Source organism: Acromyrmex echinatior, chromosome 12 (genome assembly GCF_024713525.1).
Source record: "Acromyrmex echinatior isolate Ae372 chromosome 12, ASM2471352v2, whole genome shotgun sequence".
NCBI classification, from domain to species: domain Eukaryota; kingdom Metazoa; phylum Arthropoda; class Insecta; order Hymenoptera; family Formicidae; genus Acromyrmex; species Acromyrmex echinatior.
This window is the reverse complement of record NC_141863.1, coordinates 12,165,073-12,187,554: the sequence shown is the minus strand read 5'-3', so window position 1 is coordinate 12,187,554 and position 22,482 is coordinate 12,165,073. Positions and strand designations below refer to the sequence as shown.

The 22,482-nt window shown below is 32.5% G+C and overlaps 1 protein-coding gene across 1 annotated transcript in view; it reads left to right on the top strand.

The window, feature by feature from the left end:
* Window positions 1-22,194, top strand: part of mas (trypsin-like serine protease domain-containing protein masquerade) — a 68,558-nt gene extending 46,364 nt beyond the window's left edge. Inside the window, exons 3-11 of the mRNA XM_011068023.2 lie at window positions 652-685; window positions 17,280-17,770; window positions 18,058-18,240; window positions 18,407-18,527; window positions 18,594-18,770; window positions 19,129-19,384; window positions 19,467-19,744; window positions 19,856-20,010; window positions 21,392-22,194. Of these exons, the coding sequence (XP_011066325.1) occupies window positions 652-685; window positions 17,280-17,770; window positions 18,058-18,240; window positions 18,407-18,527; window positions 18,594-18,770; window positions 19,129-19,384; window positions 19,467-19,744; window positions 19,856-20,010; window positions 21,392-21,559 (1,863 nt within the window). The 3' untranslated portion in view covers window positions 21,560-22,194. The remainder of the gene's footprint in view (window positions 1-651; window positions 686-17,279; window positions 17,771-18,057; window positions 18,241-18,406; window positions 18,528-18,593; window positions 18,771-19,128; window positions 19,385-19,466; window positions 19,745-19,855; window positions 20,011-21,391) is intronic.
* The last annotated feature ends 288 nt before the right edge of the window (window positions 22,195-22,482 follow it).

Here is a 22,482-nt window from a genome sequence, read left to right as displayed (position 1 = left end):
ATATACAACTTATTTATAGCTTACAATTTACATACAACTTACTTTTATATTAAAGATACAATACATTCAGTGCGCACTAGCATGTCCAATTTTTAAAATTCTTTTAAATTAATCCACAAGGATTTTATTTATCCACACAGTTTAAAATTCTTTAAAAATTTTTTTTCTTTTTACACACTTTCTGTCATTCTTCTATCAATTTTTAATATTTCTATCATTCTTTATAAAAGGTATCATTATATATAATTAAAATAATAGCCTGGTTAAATATACCAAAATGATATATCAAAATGAACTAATGTGGCCTGACATTTTATATAGGAGTTTACCATGCATGATTTCTATTAGGTGAACATTATTCATATTGATAATGCATGCATGTACATATACACATATAAAATTTTAAATTAAAATTTATAATTTTTATTTATCTACAAATATGTGGAAAATACGTTTCTTAAATTATTGTTTTAAAAACGTTTCTGTTGAAATGATTTTTATTGATGCTTAACTTATTATAAAACATTTGATAACTTAGGAAATGTATATGACACCTATATACACACCTGAGAAATCTTTAATGAATGACAATATATATATTTTGTATACTAGCATTATAAATTATATTTATACGTGCCTTTTATTTTTCAGGAAAGCTACAATGAGACAAGTGAAAAGTCATCAAGTACGTAAACATTTTGCGTAAAATATGTACCTTTGATATGATACATCTTTTAGTGTGGTATTATTTTAATTATTATTTACAAGAGGAGGGCGCGGACTTCGGGTCACCAATTTTGAAAAAACTTATATGTGTTAAATAGCACTACTAAAAGAGTACTTGACTTGAAAGGAAGGGATCAACATTTAGTCGTTTTCGAGAAAAACCAGTTTAAAGTTTATAGCGTTTCTTATATACCGATCGTTGACAAAATCGATTAACTTGGACACTAAGCTCTAGTCACTCGGGTTCGATTCCTGCCTATTATACTTTTTTTTAATCTAAGCAAATATTTATTTTATTATAATTATATAATAGTATAATAGTATAATAATATAATGGCTCAATAATTTAAAAAACAAGTTAAAAAAAAAGAGCTACAATAATTTAAAATTTTCGTCTTGTTAGTTAAAATGAACACTAACATACATAACATACATAACAGTAACATACTAACATACATAAATAACATACATAAAATACTTACATTAGAATTTGTCAGAACAGTAAAAACTTAGCACATTGTCAGTCGATAACAAATGAAAATATATTTCGCAATGTCAAGGCATCTAACCATTGGTATCAATAATTAAAAAGAACTTTTATCTTATAAAGATTATGCGTTTTGCGGGTTTCCTCCGTGTCCAGATCCATTCTTGGAATGCCTTCCAAAGAATACCTTTTTTATATAGAAAGCACCCGTGGAAGCCTCAAGAATATTATCAAATCTTCGTTAATTAAAATATACAAAAGAATATCAGTGTATGATATACATTGGTGTCCAGAACGAAATATAGCGCATTACAACTTTCATAATAGTAATTGAAAGTTCAGTCCAAAAAATTATTAAAATATGTATAAGAAACAATAGATATGTGATGAGAGAAAAATCGACGAAAGATTTTTTGTTTAATAACATCGAAGATAAGAGACATCGCTCTTTCTCTCATCTGAATCATATTAGGTGTTGGAATTAATTCGTAGCGTTTTACAAGTGATGGGAAGTACTTTCATTAATATATTTTTTAATGCTCATGTGAAATAAATAACATTCTTTCATTAAAAAACGCTACGAATTAATTCCAACACCTAATAACAAAGATTATTATCAACATTACAGCCGAAAAATGTCCAAATTCAGAAAAGATCCTATTATAAATAATTACTTAAAATTAATTTAATGAACAATTGTTTTTTATTTAAAATTTTTTACTTTCAATTTCTTTTTATAATTTCTATGTTAAAAGGTATTTTATTTTATATCGGATAGAACATGTAAAATAATAAGATTATTAATTGAATAAAAATTATGTTAATAAGTAAATTGTTAAATGAAGTTAGAAGTGCAAATTTTAAATAAAAAGCATAATAGTTAATTAAATTAATTTTATTTTACATAATAATATAATATATATTTAACATAATAATATTGTATAATTAATATCTGCTAGATTAAAAAAAAGAGTATAGGAATCGAACCCGCAGGTCGACAGATTATTCATAACTTAGTGCCTGAACTATGCGACCTTGTCGAAAATCAGTCTAACGCTGCCGATATATAGGAACGTTATAAATTTTAAATCGATTTTTCTCGAAAACAATTGAGTGTTGCGCCTTATCCCTTTGCTGAAGTACTTTTCTAGTAGAGTATGTTGACATACAGGGTGTTTCATAAATGTATGTCAATATTTTAAGAGATAAATCTATACACTAAAATAAGTAAAAAACGTTACACATGAACATATGTCCTACATACCTTAATTTTCAAGTTATGGACGATTAAAGAAAATGTTCGAAGTATTTACCTCATGCATTTTATATACTTACGTTTCTCCTATATACTTACTGCATTCCTTAGCATCCTTATTAAGTTCCCCACTAGTTCAAAAATACTAGGTTCAAATAGTCTCAAATCCATTTCGTATCTTTTCTCGCAAATCATCCACATTGTTTAGTGGCGTTAATACACAATAGATTTTAAATAGCCCCAATGAAAATCTAATGGCTTGAAATCAGGAGATCGTAGTGGCTATAGAGTGGGTCCGCCTATCTATCCATCGGTTTACGAAGACGTTGTTTAGGAATATTGATACTTCAAGATAAAAATGAGGCGGAGCATCATCGTGCACGAATCACAAGTTTTGCATGATAGTAAGAGGCATCATTTTGCCGCTTTTAGAACAATATTTAGAATAATAACTCGCGAGCATAAGATACTGACTGCCTGAAATTCTGTTCGATTTATATTGATGGGTATTGTTTGTAAATATTAGATAACGTCGAAACGTGCTGTACAGTAACAACGTGTTGACGCACAAGATGAATATTTCGAATATTTTCTTTATTCATCCATAATTTTAAAACTAAGATAAGTAGGATATATGTTTGTATAATATTTTTTACTTATTTTATGTATAGATATGCGTCCTAAAGTATTGACATTCATTTATGAAACTTTCTGTATGTAAAATTTCCTTTTCAAAATTGGTGATCCGAAGTCCGCGACCTCTCCTTGTTAGGTATATGTATTCATTTAAACAGTATTTGATAATTATTCATTATTGGGACCCCGTCCCGATGATCTCGACGTTAATATGTTGTCAAAATCATGACTCTGAGTGACTTCAACAACAACAGGTTTTAGCCATTGGATGCTATTTGTTAAAAAAAAAGTTATTAACAAAAGAAGTTTAAAAAAATAACGCCTCATTCGACTTTCCACGCAAAGCGACATATTTGGTACGGTGTGGATCTCGCTTCGCGTTGTAAAGTGTATGCGTGGATACAATAGGTTCCACCCTCCTGTGGGAGGTTTCACTCCAAAAAACTAACCTAACTCAATCTATTTTTTAAATTTGGGATGGTCCTCGCTTCACATAGAAAGTTGTAAATCCATATGGAACTTTGCTTCGTGGACAATTTTTCATGCGAAAATAAACAATGGATTGGGTTAGGTTAGTTTTTCTTAGAGTGAAGCCTCCTCCCTCCCCCAAGAAGGGAGGGACCCACTGCATCCTAACCATGGAGGATAGTGACTAAGAAGACCGAACTAGACTTTGAAAAGTGTGGTCAAAATCAGGTTTTTGAATTGGTATTGGTGCGCTCAGTAGGCGGCGTTCGAATCGCAAAATTCTTCTCATACGCTTATAAACACACAATCGAACACACACATAACCTAAAAATACAGACGTTCACATCATGCTCTGACAATAACAGGAAGACGTAAATTTGCGTAAATTGTCATTAAAACTGTATGCAAAATGGAGCATTCTTCAGGTAAAATTGGTATGATCTACCATACAAACTGGGAGAACGGTGTCGTGGAACGAAAGCGACATCTTGATTGAATTAATTCAGATGATCTAACCACGCTTTTTGATGGCTTTGTCTATATTCGGTCTCCTTAGTCTCTATCCTCCATGATTCTAACATACACTTTACAACACGAAGCAAGGTTCACACAATACCAAAAAAATAGATTGGGTTAGATCAGTTTTTTTCAGAGCGACGCCCCTCAGTAAGGAGAGCGAAACCCATTGCATTCACAACACAAAGTGAGATTTCACATGAGCTTATTTTCGTTATAGCAGAAATGGGATCTTACTTTTTTAAATTTCTTTGTTAATATTGGGTTAGAGGAAAAGTTCTGCGAATTTTTGAATAGATACTAGTGTCAGAAAATAGATATCATGTTATTCAAATGTCAGTTTGCCACACATTTTTTGACAAGTCACATTACTTGACATTTGGCAGAAATGTTTGTTTTGAGCGGATGTGTTTTGCATCCAAGTAAAATGAAGAGCAAAAATTGCATTTTTAGAATAAAAAAACTTGAAATAACAAGATTCTTAATGTTCAAAATACAATAACGAGATATAAAAGACTAATAAGAGTCAGAAAAACTTAAAAAATCTCCATTGTTTATTTAACATAATTAAAGATAGATATGATAAACAAGAACTGTAGAAAGTAAAAAAGTTAAAATGCTACAAAGTACAATTACATGTTTTGACCTTATATTTAGGCTATCTTCAGATGTACAAAAAATTTTCCAGCGCAGTAAAAAACATTATTCAAAAATTAAGAAAGCGATTATTTAATTAGATGAGTGTTAAAACAGAGAAACAGAAAATTGCTCGTCAAGCGATTGGTTGATTGATTGCGAAAATTTCTCGTTGTTCTAGAGAGATCATAAAAAAACATAAAAACGTTATAAGTTATCAAAACTAAAAAAAAAATTTTTTTTAAACAAGCATAATACGTCTCTCTGATAAAAACTCACCTCAGAATCCGACAATTGAGAAAATTCATATTAATATTTAAAAAAAATCATCAAATTTTGATGTCAAAAGAGGTAAAAAATTAATATCACAATTATAAGTGTGTAATGTCCAATGTATAAAATAAAGAATAAAGAAAAGCATCTAACGTTCTCGATGAATTCATTGTACTGCGATAAATCTTGGCAATGCAAAGTCAAACATGTTTATTATTGGAATGATTATGATTTATGAAGACCTGTGTCTGTCTGTAGATTAAGACTGTAACTCTATTTTTTAATGTTAAGCATTTCTGAGACAAGACGTTTATTATAAATCGATTTTTCATCCAAGATTTAAATGTTATTCCAATCAAAATCATGATCCAATTGCGATCGAAGTTTATTATTACTAATTTAAAACTGGTGTTCTATCGTATATGATTTCGATGTTCTGAAATCCGAGTTTTCAACTTCTTCCCCGTTTGTCCCATGTAAGATGCATCACAGTCAGTTTATTTTATAAACAACATTAGACTTCGAGAAAGAGTCCAAAGGATCTTTATGTACTTTGATAAATTTCTTTAATTCGTTTGTACTATAATAAGAGACCTTGATATCATTTCTATTGAACTGTTTAAATTTTTCTGTTAAAATCGATACATAAGACACGATGAACCAAAATAGATTAATTGATTCTTTATTGTTCTCTAAGTTATTAGTTCTAGACAACTTTTTTCGAGTGATATCATTGATTCTATTATTAATGGTATCAAAAATGAACTTAAGCGGAAAATCGTTTTCTATCAAAATGTTTATAATAAGAGTAATATTTTTTGCATGAAAAATAGAATCCGACAACAAAAGAACTCTGTCCAAAACTAAAAATTATGCCTTTCTTTTGAGACGTCGGATGGTTGGAAAAAAATTTTAAAATCTGCCTGAAAATGTGGGTTGATATCAATTGAAAATCAAATGATTGTCTTTAATGATAATAGAAACATGTATAAAATTTAACAAATTATCTCCGACTTTCATAGTAAATTGTAAACAAGGATGGAATGAATTGAACGCGCTGAGAAAAGAATCCATCTTAGACATTGAAACCGCCAAGCATAAGTCGTCGACATACCGACAATAAACTGATAATAAAAAAGTACATTATTCCCAACATCAAAGCGGACTTTTCCAGTCTTTGCATTATTAAGGCAACGATGGGAGACAGAGGAGAACCCAACCATGGCATACCAAAATTTTGTTTATAAATAATGTTGTCAAATACAAAAAAAATCGAATCTAGAACAAACCTAATTGCAGTTAGAAATTCTGTTTTGTGCACATTTTTTTGAAATGTAAGTCCAATTATCATTAATACAGTCTACTGCTAAGTCTATTGATATATTTGTAAAAAGTGACACTACTTCTAGAGAAATTAATTTGTAATTATTCTTGAAGTAAATTCCTTTACTAAAAGGAAACCAAAGTATGTAACGGACCAATAGATGAAACAATGATCCTAAAAGGACAATTTTGTTTGTGAATTTTAGGAAGTGCATACGCCCTGAGAAGAATCTGTTGTTGGGAAGAATTCGTTGCTGTATAAATATTTGTATTTTGAATCGTTGATATAATTACAAGTTTTTCATCTTGAGAACAAAGCCTTGAGAAATATTATAAGTTTTCTGGTAGGATCTTTTTTGATAACTGTATAAATCTCTCTATCATTTAACATAACATTACTAAGATAAAAATTTTTGTCTAAGACTATAGTTATATTGCTCTTGTCTGTACGGGTAAGAATGATATTGGGATAAGAAGATAAAAATTCTTTAGTATTCTTCTCCAATTTTAATAATCTTTTCTCAGTAGGAGATAAATTAATCGGAGTAGATACTATATTATTGAGGATAGGTATAGAATGGTTCATGATATCGATCCTTTTATCTATGGGTTACGTACACTATACTCGATGCTTTTAATGCAATCAAACACAATATTTCTTTTGTTGATTGTAAGCAAAGCAAAATTTTCACTCAACTGTAAAAAACACTGAACATCGACAGGGATATCCACAGAAGACAAATCAAACCATGAACCATTGTTTGCGGATTGTACATAACGAAAAAGATATATTTGAGAGAGGAAAAGAGTCAGTGTGTATGACTACTGGATAACAAAGAGTTTGGTTTATTGATACATGTGTATCAAATGTCGGTGCAATCAATACAGATTTGATACTCATATGTTCTTGTTTCTTTTGTTTATTAGAGAGCCAATTTATTTTGACATCTAGACATCTCTTTTCTTTAATATAAAAAAAGTAACAGGATTTTTCTTGAGTATTTAACAATTTATCACAAATCTCTGTTGATAAAAATCGCGATAAGCTGCCTACAAGATAAAAAAGATGCATTCTGTCAATATGATGTTTCCTGTGAACAGGATTCTTTATGAATGAATGATTCTTCATAACGAATAAATTTAGACAGGTAATGAAATAAATCAACATTGGAATTTTTCAATTTCTGTAAATATTGTTGATCTTATTCTTAATACAATATTTGATTAATCTTATGTGTAAATTGTTCTTAATGGATTTAATTTTATGCATAATTTCAGGTTATTGACTACATGCTAATCATAATGATAATATATAAATTTAAAGAACGAAAAAAGTGTTCCACAGCTAGCGTAAAATTAGAATAAAAAACTTGAAATAACAAGATTCTGAATGTTCAAAATATGACAACGAGATATAAAAGGCTAATAAGAGTCAGAAAAACTTGAAAAATCTCCATTGTTCGTTTAACATAAGTATAATTAGAAATAAATATAATAAACAAGAACTGTAGAAAGTAAAAAAGTTAAAATGCTACAAAGTACAATTACATGTTTTGACCTTATATTTAGGCTCTCTTCAGATGTACAAAAAATTTTCTGGCGCAGTAAAAAACATTATTCAAAAAGCTGGAAAGGATACGGGCAGTAGGAGTCAAGCGCAGAAGACGTCGCGCAAATAATATATCTATGAAGTGTGAAACTTCTTTATTCACTAAAACGCGCTTACATGTTTCGGTTCACTTTTGAGTCTTCCTCAGAGACAACATAAACTAATATAAATAGATTGTAAATAAAAATTATTCTCTCATGATGAGCTCCCCTACCTCGGGAATTTAAATGCCAGATTTAAACTCAAAAAAAATGAACGAAAAAGAAAAAAGAAAAATGAACGAAAATAAGGAAATGATAGAAATATCGGAATATGAAAAACTAATTTATCAAAAAATTTTAAAATATAATTAATTGAATCCTGAAAATAAGGATGCTTACCTTGATCACAAATCACAAATTATATCGCCAACATTACTATGAATTATTCAAAGACTGGTATTTCTTGATATTTTAACCAATCAGTATCAGACACAGTCACTTTTAATTTTAGCTAGTATTATTCAAGGTTACAAATGGAAAAATTTAACATTAAAACGCTAATCAATTCCATGAAAATGAAAGTTGGAAAGTAATAAAAAATCACGCCAGAAACTTATTACTGCGTACGAACGACACTGACTGACTAGACGTGACAACAATTCTAGCCTTTATAGCTTGTCTATGATCGGGAGGTAGGCCTTAGGAAGTCCTTCCATATCTGCAGTTGAGTCCGATGAATATCATCGGGAGACAGACACACGGACTCAACTTCTCCGAAATCAATCTTTTCCTATAGTGAGGCTCCTCATTCAGTATTGTCCCAATCGAAATCATAGTCCTCTTGTAACTGATGGTCCGTTATGGCATTACGAGTAGAAGTGTTCTATCGGATGTGATTCTTATTGTCACATGGCTGAGTGATTTTCAAATCTCAGCTGCCTACACGTCTGCCCCATATTATTCAAAAATTAAGAAAGCGACTGTTTCGTTACATAATTAGATGAGTGTTAAAACAAAGAAACGGAAAATTGCTCATCAAGCGACTGATTGCAAAAATTTCTCGTTGTTGTAAAGAGCTCATAAAGAAACATAAAAATGTTACAGATTATCAAAACTAAAATAAAATATTTTTAAAACAAGCATAATACGTCTCTCTGGTAAAAACCTCATAGTTTGAGAAAATCACAATTAAGAAAATCCATGTTAGTTCTAGATTTGCTTCGACTTTTTTATATTTAACAACATTATTTATAAACAAAATTTTGGTACGCCCATGGATTCTCCCACCGTTGCGGCCTTGGTAATGTAAAGATTGGAAAGGTTCACTTTGATGTTGTTTGGGGATAATGTACTTTTTTATTATCGGTATATCGACGACTTATGCTTGGCGGTTTCAATGTCTAAGATGGATTCTTTTCTCAGCGCGTTAATTCGTTCCATCCTCGTCTACAATTTACCATGGAAGTCAGGGATAATTTGTTAAATTTTATACATGTTTCTATTATCATTAAAGACAATCATTTGATTTTCAACTGGTATTAACTCACATTTTCAGATTTTTAAATTTTTTTTCCAACCATCCGACGTCTCAAAAGAAAGGCATAATTTTTAATTTTGGACAGAGTTCTTTTGTTGTCGGATCCTGTTTTTCATGCAAAAAATATTACTCTTATTATAAACATTTATTATAACATTTTGATAGAAAACGATTTTCCGCTTAAGTTCATTTTTGATACCATTAATAATAGAATCAAGGATATCTAAAAATTGTCTAGAACTAATAACTTAGAGAACAATAAAGAATCAATTAATCCATCTTGGTTCATCGTGCCTTATGTACCGATTTTAATAGAAAAATTTAAACAATTCAATAGAAACGATATCAAGGTCTCTTATTATAGTAACAAATTAAAGAAATTTATCAAAGTATAAAGATCCTTTAGACTTTTTCTCGAAGTCTAATGTTGTTTATAAGATAAACTGACTGTGATGCATCTTACGTGGGGCAAACGGGGAGGAAGTTGAAAACTCGGATTTTAGAACATCGAAATCATATACGATGGAACACCAGTTTTAAATTAGTAATAATAAACATCGATCGCAATTGGATCATGATTTTGATTGGAATAACATTTAAATCTTGGATGAAAAACCGATTTAATAAATACCTTGTCTCAGAAATGCTTAACATTAAAAAATAGAGTTACAGTCTTAACCTATAGACAGACACAGAAGGTTTTCATAAATCATACATTCCAATAATAAACAATGTTTGACTTTGCCAAGATTTATCGCAGTACAGTTAAATTCATCGAGAACGTTAGACGCTTTTCTTTATTCTTTATTTTATACATTGGACGTTACACACTTATAATTGTGATATTAATTTTTTATCTCTTTTGACATCAAAATTTGACGATTTTTTTTAAATATTAACATGAATTTTCTCAATTGTCGGATTCTGAGGTGAGTTTTTATCAAAGAGACGTATTATGCTTGTTTTAAAAAAATTTTTTTTTTAGTTTTGATAACCTATAACGTTTTTATGTTTTTTTATGATCTCTCTAGAACAACGAGAAATTTTCGCAATCGATCAACCAATCGCTTGACGAGCAATTTTCTGTTTCTTTGTTTTAACACTCATCTAATTAAATGGTCGCTTTCTTAATTTTTGAATAATGTTTTTTACTGCGCCGGGAAATTTTTTATACATCTGAAGAGAGCCTAAATATAAGGTCTCAAAACATGTAATTGTACTTTGTAGCATTTTAACTTTTTTACTTTCTATAGTTCTTGTTTATCATATCTATCTTTAATTATATTTATGTTAAACAAACAATGGAGATTTTTTGTGACTGTTATTAGCCTTTTATATCTTGTAATTGCATTTTTGCCATATTTTGCTGTTTTAATTCTGTAAAGACCATAAATCGGCGGACCATTAAGTGAAAGATGATTTACTCGCTTCTGTTTCGGAAAATTTAATCTTCAAAATGCACCATGTTCTGGACGGCCAAATGCTGCTGACGAGAATCAACTCCTGGCTGCAGTGAAGAGTGATCGACAGTTAATGACTCGAGAGATTGCGGAGCATCTTCGGCATTCATCATACAACCGTTGTAGATCGATTGAAAAAGCTTAGCATGGTAAAAAAAGCAGATGTATGGATGCCGCATGAACTGACTGAAAAGAATACCATGATTTGGATGTATGAGTTTCTCCTGAAACAAAATTCTCTAGATCCATTTCTGAAAAGGGTCATCATTGGAGACGAGAAATGGGTTGTTTACAACAATATCAAGCAGCAGAAGTCGTGGTGCAGTCCAGGCGGGGCTTCAAAAACAATAGCGAAACATGATTTGCATCTGCAGATGCTCAGCATTTGGTGGAACTACAAAGGAGTGCTGTTCTTCGAGCTTCCGCAAACGATAGATTTGAAGAAGCGCCCTCGACAAATTGCGCAAGGCATTGTAAGAAAAGCGGTCAGAATTGTCGAATAGAAAGTGTGTGGTCTCCCATCATGACAACGCCCGACCACAGACTTTAACATGAAAAAAAGATTATAGAGCTTTGGCTGGGAAATGATGCAGCACTCTTTATATTTGCCGAGTGTGTGAAATTAACATCTCTTTTTTCAAAAATTGCAATTTTGACAACTATTCCAGATGTTTTCAATTTGTTCTATATTCCAAAACGATATTATCTTATTCCGAACGTTCTCCGAAAAAACGATTTTTTTTTGCTAGTCCCCCTTTTTTTGAAAAATCAAACAATTTCTGTTCGCTATATATTCTTCTAATTGTTCCAAACATTGTTCCACAAGAATAATTCCGTATGTTAAACGGAAATCGCAGAAAACAAAAAAATAATTTCTCATTCGCCCCCTCCCCCTTTTACTAGATGGGGTGAAAAGTAACCTCCTTGACCGCCAGAATGCGCCACTACTGCAAAAAAGTTTATGTTGCCTTGTAGTCCATTCATATTTAGGCAGACATGCCAAGTGGCAGTGCGATACTGCCCTTAGTTTTGTTTTGAGAGCTGATTGTTGTTGACGTGTTTGCGAAAACGATTTTCGTTCTCTCATAAAACATTATTTTTTGAGAGGCAAAACGGCGAAGGAAACAAAAGAAAAGTTGGATAAATATTATGTGGCTAATACTCCGTCAGATTACACCGTCAAATATTGGTTTCGAGAGTTTCGTGGTGGCCGCAACTCCACTACTGATGAAGTCCGCAGCGGCAGGCCCTCCGATGCGGTTACCGAGGAAAATGTCAAAAAAATACATGAAATGGTGTTGGCTGACCGGAAAGTGAAGGTGCGCGAGCTAGCAGATGCTACAAAGATTAGTACTGAGCGAACACGCCATATTTTGGGCGAGATTCTGCATAAGAAAAAAATTTTTTTCATTCCCAAGGAGGTTACTTTTCACCCCACCTAGTATAATACTCAAACAATTTATTATTGCTATAGATTGTTCTACTTGTTCCAAATATTGTTCCAAAAGAACAATTTTATAAGTTAAACAAAAATCGCAGAAAACAAAACGTTTTACAACAAACGGACCAAAAGTAAACGTATCTTTTTCCTGTTCCAAAAATGCAAAAGTTTATATTTTTAGTTGTTGTAGCTCTACGAAATACAATTCTACAGCATAAATATTGTATCCTTATCGGTTCTTTAAAAATTCGAAAAAAAAATGTATTTTTTCTGCTATCATCAAGAGTAAACGTACGCTTTTTTTTAATATTCCTATTGAGAACTTTTAGTTCTAAATTATTCTAATCCTACGAAACACAGCAAACTGCAGTTTGAATCTCGTATCGCTATCGGTTCTATCAAAAATTAAAAAAAATGTTAAATTATTGCTAAGGTCTCGGTAGTCTAAAGGCTCAGGACGCTCGCACGGAATGCAAGAGATCCGGGTTCGACTCCCGGCCGAGGCAATATTTTTTCGCAATAAGTTTATTACAGTTTTTTAAGATTAATTTGGGGAATTTTTGGGGGGATTATTACATTTCAGATTAATTGCGTTAATGTCGACAACCATATCGACACGTAATTATTATTTCTGAAGTTAATTCATTCGTTTGAATAATATATATATTTAAAAAAATGTATTTTTTACATTTTTGAATTTTTAGAAAACCAATAATGATGTAAGATTTATAATGCAAAACTATGTTTCCTGAGGCTAGAACAACTCAGAACAAAAGTTCTCAATTGGAACACGAAAAAAAGCATACATTTACTTTTGATAGTACCTGTAAAAAATACATTTTTTTGTCGATTTTTGAAACAACCGTAGCGATATGGGTTTCATAATGTAGAACTGTATTTCGTAGGACTAGAACAACTAAAATATAAAATTCTGCATTGGAACAAGAAAGAGATGGTACGTTTATTTTTGGTCCGAGATACTTTTAGTCCATTTATTGAAAAATGTTTTTTTTTCGCGATTCCATTGTCTTACGAAATTGTCCTTGAAGAACAATGTTTGTAACAATCTATACAACTAGAACAATCTATATACAATGAATTATTTGAATATTATAAAAGGGAGGACGGAAAAAAAATTGTTTTTTTGTTTTCTGCGATTTCCGTTCAACATATAGAATTATCCTTCTGGAACAATGTTTGGAACAACTAGAATAATCTGTAGCGAGCAAGAATTGTTTGATTTTTCAAAAAAGGAACTAGCAAACAAACATTTTTTTCGTTTTATTGGAGAACCGTTCGGAATAAGATAATATTGCTTTGGAACATTGTAGAACAAATTGTAATCTTCGAATAAAAGGGAACTAACTTCACCCACTTATATTCGCCTTGCACTGTCTAATTATTATTTACTTCGCTCGCTATAAAACAGTCTTGACAGTCAACAGTTCAACTCAATGGAGACGGTTCGAAATCACTTCGTTGATTTTTTTCACCCACAAGTCTCAAGAGTTTTACAAGAGTGGTATCAAGGCCCTACCGAAGTATTGGCAACAAATTGTAGATAGTCAATATATTGTTGATTAAATAAATTGTTATAAATGCCGATTTTTTTCTAATTTTACTAAACATCCGCAGAACTTTTCCTCCAACTCAATAATTTATTAACGAATAACATCCGACGACTCAAACCTTTTGGAGGTCATTCAGAATCATACAATATATGTCAAGGTCATCGGGGCTGAGTTCCTTATAGTGAACAATTATCCAGCATTTCAGATCATTTTTTTATTTTCACTTTATTTCACTTATAAAAATTACAAAAGAAGATAAAAAGTGTCGATTTTGGCCCCCAAGGTACACTTGTAAACCTTGAAAAATTATCGTTTAGATCCTCAGAAAACAGTAAATAACAATTGTTTGTCCGGAAAGTGGTCGAACATTGCTAAAAATAGCTTAAATATAATAAAAAATGACGTTGATTAAAAACCTGCTATTATTGATAGCTTTACCTCGCTCCTTCTACATTTGATTATGATACACAAAATAAGATAATTGATCCAACAATTTACTAATAATAATTCCAATCGTTTTCATGCTTATTACTTTTTCTTTTTGCTCCAGTAATTAAAATGTTCTGTCGTAATATCTTTGTTGTAGAAATTGCGCGTTACTAAATCTATTATACATATACTGAGATCGTGTATACTAATACATATATATTTAAGTATGCACACATGCACAGCGGAGAATAATAACACAGGCCCACAAAAAAAGTACCTTGTGTTGGAATGGAGACTCAGCTATTTCTATGTATTTTGAGTCACTGAATACGAATCTGATATCAAAATAAGACCACTCAGAGAAAATTTTCAATCTAGAGCGAAAAAATGTGTCAAAAATGGAAAAAAGTGAATCATTTTTTTGCTCTAGATTGAAAATTTACTCTAAATGGTCCTATTTTGATATCAGATTCGTATTCTACTACTCAAAATACATAAGAATAGCTGGATCTTCACCTTAGCACAGAATACTTTTTTTGTGGACCTGTGTAATTTTTAATTAAACAAGACAACAATAAGAATCTTATTTAAGATTGTATATATGAGAACACAATCGATAAACTAGAAATTAAATGCCTATAACGGATGAAGCTGGATCTTTAATGTTTAAATAATTCAATGTGAATTATATATATATATTTGTATATACATACACTATATATGTACACGCACCGTACAGGAATGGTATCCTCTGGTATTCGGCGCGCGATGCTACACACTCGTACCGAAGCGTACATATACGTGTTACTGAAAACGCGGAGGAGGCGAAGAGCGCGAAGGAAGAAAATAGTAAGGAGCTCCGATATCCTTAGCACAAGATGCACGATTGAGAAAGAAAGCGTAATTGGATGTGATGCTGGCTCGCGGTGTCCTTTCGCTGTCTCACACATTTATTACTATAATAGTACGAGTGAGATGGTATTTCTCGCTCGCCAATATTTATAATAATACTTTTATTATGCACAAAATGTTGTAATTGTGCATAAAAATTTTTAATATTGTAAAAAATTTTTATGCATAATTACAATATTATGTGTAATTTTGAGACTCATTGTAATAGCTTTGCATGCATTTCTAAATTTGCAGTGTGCAAATGAAATTCATATTTTATCGCAAGATTGTAAAATTAAATTTACAGTTAAATATAAAAACATTTAATAAAATAAATAAAAAAAATATAATATAATGTAATGCCGCGCACCGAATGCCAGAGAGAACACCATTCTTACCGGTGCGTATACATGCTTATATATCATATTTGTTGTCATTTGAACTGCGCGTCGAATTAGTTTTCCAGACTAATAATAAACGCAATTAAATTACTGTAATAATATCATAAATTAAATTAAATTGACAAGCAATTTTTAATAATTCAATGCTCAATCAGGCATCATATTAGAAAGATGTTAAAAAAGATGTTGCTGAAAAACTCTAAATAAATTTATTGCGAAAAATATTATCACAGTCGGGAGTTGAACTCGGATCTCTTACATTCCGTCCTAAGCCTTTAGGCTGCCGAGGTAATTTTTAATTTCGTTAATTTTTAGGCGTTCTCCTTCCTGTAAAGGATGCGCGCTGTACAATATTTTCCATGACATGGTATAATATTATCCCTTCATAATAATATAAAAAAGATGTTTTTAACGTAATAAATTTTAAAAATATAACATTACAATCCGAAGCGCCACTACGGTCTAAGAATTAAGATGTTGAACTAATATATATATTATTCAAACGAATGAATTAATTTCAGAAATAATAATTATGTGTCGATATGGTTGTCGACATTAACGCAATTAATCTGAAATGTAATAATCCCCTCAAAATTCCCAAATTAATCTTAAAAAACTGTAATAAACTTATTGCGAAAAAATATTGCCTCGGCCGGGAGTCGAACCCGGATCTCTTGCATTCCGTGCGAGCGTCCTGAGCCTTTATTATTACATTTCAGATTAATTGCGTTAATGTCGACAACCATATCGACACGTAATTATTATTTCTGAAATTAATTCATTCGTTTGAATAATATATATATTAGTTCAACATCTTAATTCTTAGACCGTAGTGGCGCTTCGGATTGTAATGTTATTTAATATAAACGGTCTTGTTTCCTATCTTATTGTTTTAAAAATATACTTGATGGAAACCGCGTCTCCTGATAATGTCATTTTTTACTATATTTAACCTATCTTAACAATCTTCTCACTATTTCCCGGAAAAACAATTGTTATTTCCTGTTTTCTAAAGACCCAAACAATGATTTTCCAAGGTCTGTTCAGATTTACCTTAGGAATCAAAACCGATACTTTTTTTAACATCCTCCTTTATCAATTGAAATGTTCGAAAAACTCTATAAATTAATTTATTATATAATACAACATTTAAACTCAGTAATTATAGGAATTAAAGTCAATAATTAAAGAAAAACTTATGATATATAACTTTATATAATGACTGTCTAAATAAAAAGTATAAATAGTTGTTTATCCTATTATTTATATTTACAGAAAATATTCTGGTATCATTAAGATTAGCATTTTCAGAAAATCAGCAAAGAAGTACATTAGACCAAGAAACCACTGTAGTGATTTTGTTACCCATAGTAACAAGTATGGGAAGTGATGAGAACTATCGATTACAACATTCAACCTTGGCGCTTTCAATAAAAATTTGCAACATTTTGGAAAGCCCACTTCTTCTTCAAGCGACCGCGATCGAGTTTAAATATGTATATAGTTTTTATGTTTTACATGAAATAAAAGATTATCCACACTTCCCATACTTGTCGCTATGAGTAACAAAATCACTATAGTGGCCTCTTGGTCTACATTGTATACTATTAGCGAATTGAAACGATTATATGATTTTTAGTTAAAGCTTGTTTGGGCATTTGCATGGCCGAAAGAATCGCCGATTATTGTGATGCCGTGCTGGTAATAGACACTCTATGCAAGCCTGGCTACAAGTGCTGCGTATCCAGAGATGCCTTTGGAGAGTCTCCACCACCTGAGCTGTTGGTAATCGATCGCCTGAACTCTTCTCGTATCGACGAGAAGAACAGCGCAAGTGACAGCAAGACCTCATCCTTGTTGACGACAATGCGACCAAACACATCATTATCGACGAGCGTTTCTGCAACTGCGACGACAATGACGACGATGATAACAACGTTAACTGCTACTAGACAGCCATCGACAGCAGCGACAACAACAAGACCTAAGCCAGTACCATTCAAGCCATGTAAAGGAAGATGCATGAGTGGTTTATCCGCTCTTTTCTGCGAGAATGTTGACGCATATGCAGATTGTCCTCCCGATGATTCCGTATTGACGGTTTGCTGTATCAGTGAACCACAAAAAGCGGTAATGAGATTTAACATTTGATAGTACTTTAACGAAAGCTATATTGTCATTCATGAATGCGTTAATTTACTCTGAAAAGATTATCTCAAAGCTATTTAGGAGATCATTAAGCGGTATTATATTTGCTAAGATTACTTTCTAAATTTCGTAGAGTGAAATTTCATTCGAACTGAAAATTGAGCCAGTCTTGAAAAAAGAGTGAAAATATGGCCACTCTTAGTGAAATTTAGAGAGTAGCCTAAAGTTGTTCACAGCAGTATAAGTAAGTATATCATTTCTTTTGGAAGGAAACGGCAACAACAATTCAGCCCTCCACGAAAGCTCCTCAACTAAAGCTACCAACGTGCCCTGGTTTTTGCCTATTAACTCTTATGGCAGCCTTCTGTGAGCGACCGAATGTAATCATAACGAAAACGTCAACTTGTCAATCCAGTTACATCTGCTGCGATAATACAAAAAGCTCGTCACAGGTAATTAACTTACGATTCACAATCAGTTTTTTTATCCGAGTTGATCAATTTGTAAATATAGAAAAAAATTCTACGCGAAAATAATGTAATATGCAAACAACAAAATGCAGTTTATTCATTTATAATTTTTTTTTAGTAATCTTTGTAATTTTCTTGCGAGTTTCAGACTCCGAAACCAAGACCGAGACCTACTCCACGACCGCCGACAACGATATCATTACCACCGGACCCACGTCCGGATTGTCCCGGTTCCTGCATTGTATCTTACTTGTCATTTACCTGTTTCAGTAAGTACGCGCGAAGAATGCGCATCTCACGTGAATAGTGTCTCATGTTTATTCATACATGCGTAGGAAATGCTGAGCTGACGAATTTGTTCAAGTGCAAGAAACAGGGACACCAGTGTTGTGCACCGAAATCTCTGATAAGAGAATTCCACGATGAAAATTCTACGGAGCCGATTCTAACCAACAGGAACGATACATTTCATGTTACTTCGCGACCTTATACCACCCCACTCACCACGTTGTGTAAATATCTAAGAATTAAAAAATCTATCATTACTTTGTGAAATCATAAAACTACTGGAAATTGCGAAAATCGTCGGTTAAATTTAAGTTACAGAATGATTCATCAAATTCAAGTTAAAAATCGATTTAAATTCAAGATACAGGCTGATTCAAGCTGAATTAAAGTCGATTAATTCAAATGTAAGCTAAAAACAAATTGAAATTCAATCCAAAGCCTAAATCAAGTATAAATTAAAGACTAATTCAAATGCAAGTTAAAATTAGCTAATTGTAAGTTCAAGTTAAAAGCTAATTCAAATTTAAGTTAAAGTCGGTTAAATGTGTATCTGTGTATGTTAAAAGATCGTTAATTTTCTAGATGAAACGACGACGATTACCACTACTACTAGAAGTCCGGTATACAGTAAATATGTTTGTGGCGTAAAGGGGACCTCACGCGGTCCAATCCAGGCACGAAATTCCGAAAGAATCGCGCGCGTTGTAGGTGGTGAAGATGCAGATGCCAACGAATGGTGTTGGCAGGTCGCATTGATAAACTCTCTCAATCAATATCTGTGTGGAGGCGCGCTGATAGGAACGCAATGGGTTCTTACTGCGGCGCATTGTGTCACAAAGTAAGTAAATGTCATTTGTCTTCCGCATACGCGCGGAATAAATCTGAAAACTGAAAAAGTAGGAAAAAGCACTCGTTTCCAGCATCGTAAGGACCGGCGACGCAATCTATGTAAGGGTGGGTGATCATGATCTCACTCGTAAATACGGAAGCCCCGGTGCTCAAACCTTACGTGTCGCAACGACATATATCCACCACAATCACAATAGCCAGACGCTCGATAATGATATCGCTTTACTAAAGCTTCATGGTCAAGCAGAACTGAAAGACGGAGTTTGTCTAGTTTGTTTGCCCGCGCGGGGTGTTAGTCACACAGCTGGAAAAAGATGTACAGTTACTGGTTATGGATACATGGGAGAAGGTAAGTTCTTCATATATCATTTGATATTGCGTATTTTTTTCTTTAAAGAATAAACATCGTGGTGTGTAAATTATTATTGCTTACGCAACAACATGCGGCAATATTTTACAGCCGGTCCTATACCTCTTCGAGTACGTGAAGCGGAAATACCGATCGTCAGCGATGCCGAATGCATAAGGAAAGTGAACGCCGTGACCGAGAAGATCTTTATTTTACCAGCAAGTAGTTTCTGCGCCGGTGGCGAACAGGGAAATGACGCGTGTCAGGTATCACTTTTCTGTGATATTGAGGAAAATATGAATGAAATTAGCCCTCCTTTTTTTGAAAATTATTTATATATTTATTATTACATTTTGATAACTGTTCCAGATTGTTCTCAATTTGTTTTATTATTCCAAGACGATTATCTTATTGCGAACGTTCTCCAATAAAATGAAAAAATTAATTCTTCTTGATAGCCCCCCCCCCCTGTTTTGAAAGTTAAACAATTCATTACCGCTATTGATTGTTCTAGTTTTTCCAAACATTGTTCCAAAAGAACAATTCCGTATATTGAATAGAATCGCGGAACAAAAAAGAAACATTTTTCGACAAACGGACCCTCGAATCAAAAGTAAACATTTCCTTTTTGTTCAAATGCAGAATTTTATATGTTTAGTTGTTCTAACCTACGAAATAGTTCTACAGTATAAATCTTGAATCGCTATCGGTTTTTTCAAAAATCGAAAAAATGTATTTGCGAGTACCATCAAGAGTAAATACGCTTTCTTTCATGTTCCAATTGAGAATTTTTGTTCTGAGTAGTTCTAGCCCTACGTCGTGTTTCAATGGAGAACTTTTTGTTCTGAGTAGTTCTAGCCCTACGAAACATAATTTTGCATTACGAATCTCGCATCACTATTCGTTTTTTGAAAATTCAAAAATGCCAAAAATACATTTTTTTCGATTTTTGAAAGAACCGATAGCAATACGAGATTCATACCACAAAACTATGTTTTGTAGACTAAAATAACTCACCGCAAAAAGTTCTCAATTGGAACACGAAAAGAAGCGTACATTTACTCTTGATGATAGTTGCAAGAAATACAATTTTTTTTTTCGATTTTTGGAAAAACCGGTAGCGAGATTCATACTGCAGAATTATGTGTAGGACTAGAACAACTAAAAATATAAAATTCTTTATCGGAACAAGAAGGAGATAATACGTTTATTTTTGGCCCGAGGGTCCGTTTGTTGCAAAATGTTTTTTTTTTCATTTTCTGTAATTTCCGTTCGACTTACAAAATTGTCCTTTTGGAACAATATTTGGAATAACTAGAATAATCTGTAGCGAGCAGAAATTATTTGATTTTTAAAAAAAAGGGGCGTAGCAAAAAAAATCGTTTTTTGTTGGAGAATCGTTCGGAATAAGGTAATATCGCTTTGCAACATTGTAAAACAAATTGAGATCAATATCTGGGACAGTTATTAAAGTTGTAATTTTCGAAAAAAGGAAGGCTAACTTTATACATTTGGAAAATATCATTTCTATTTAATGCCATGTCAGGTTATAATTATAACACATAATCATAATACACTGTGTAAAATTTTTCGTTGCAAATGTTTCATCAAACGTGAAACTAATTAATTATGTTTTTCGATGTTCAGGGCGATGGTGGAGGTCCTCTGGTATGTCAAGATGATGGTTTTTATGAGCTGGCCGGACTGGTGTCTTGGGGATTCGGTTGCGGTCGTCAAAATGTACCGGGTGTGTACGTAAAAGTCTCTTCGTACATCGGCTGGATAAATCAGATCATATCGGTGAATAACCTCTAGCCCTTATCTCTTCAATATATGACGATCAAATACATCTTTTAAAAGCACATACTTTTATTTATTGATAGAACATTGTAATTTTACGCGCTTGATGATACATAGTGCATTATGTTACATATATAGATCTAAGAGGCAAAAAGAACATAGACACATAGAGATAAGCTCGGTATTAGCTATGAATTTAATTATATGTATTGGCATTATCAAGCATGGTGGAAGTAATATTGATAATAAGAATTTTACTATTTGAATTATATTAGTTGTTGGAATTAATTCGTAGCGTTTTTTAATGAAAGAATGTTATTTATTTCACATGAGCATTAAAAAATACATTAATGAAAGTACTTCCCATCACTTGTAAAACGCTACGAATTAATTCCAACACCTAATACATTTGAAAACTCAACAATAAGAAATAAAAATAAAAGCCGTAGCGGTCAAAGCTAGGTCTTTACCGCTTAAATAATTTAATCTGAATATATATACAGAGTGGCATGAATATATGGCCCCACTCGTCCCGAACAGATAGAGTGGATTAAATTGAGTAGAAAAGTCCTGTACCATTTTGTAATGCTCGCAATAATTAACGAGATATTAACGTTTAAAGATAGCCGAATACGCGCGTTCACTCGACTTACTATTGTCGAAGGTACGGCCCACCGAGCGCGCGGGCCGCGAAGAGCGGGGCTTCCCGTGCTTCGCGAGCATCTAAGCTCAAAGGGCATGGCGCGCCTGCTAGGCCATTCCCGCTCCTGCGCGCTCGGTGGGCCGTACCTTCGACAATAGTAAGTCGAGTGAACGCGCGTATTCGGCTATCTTTAAACGTTAATATCTCGTTAATTATTGCGAGCATTACAAAATGATAGAGGACTTTTTTACTCAATTTAGTCCACTCTACCTGCTCGGGACGAGTGGGACCGTAT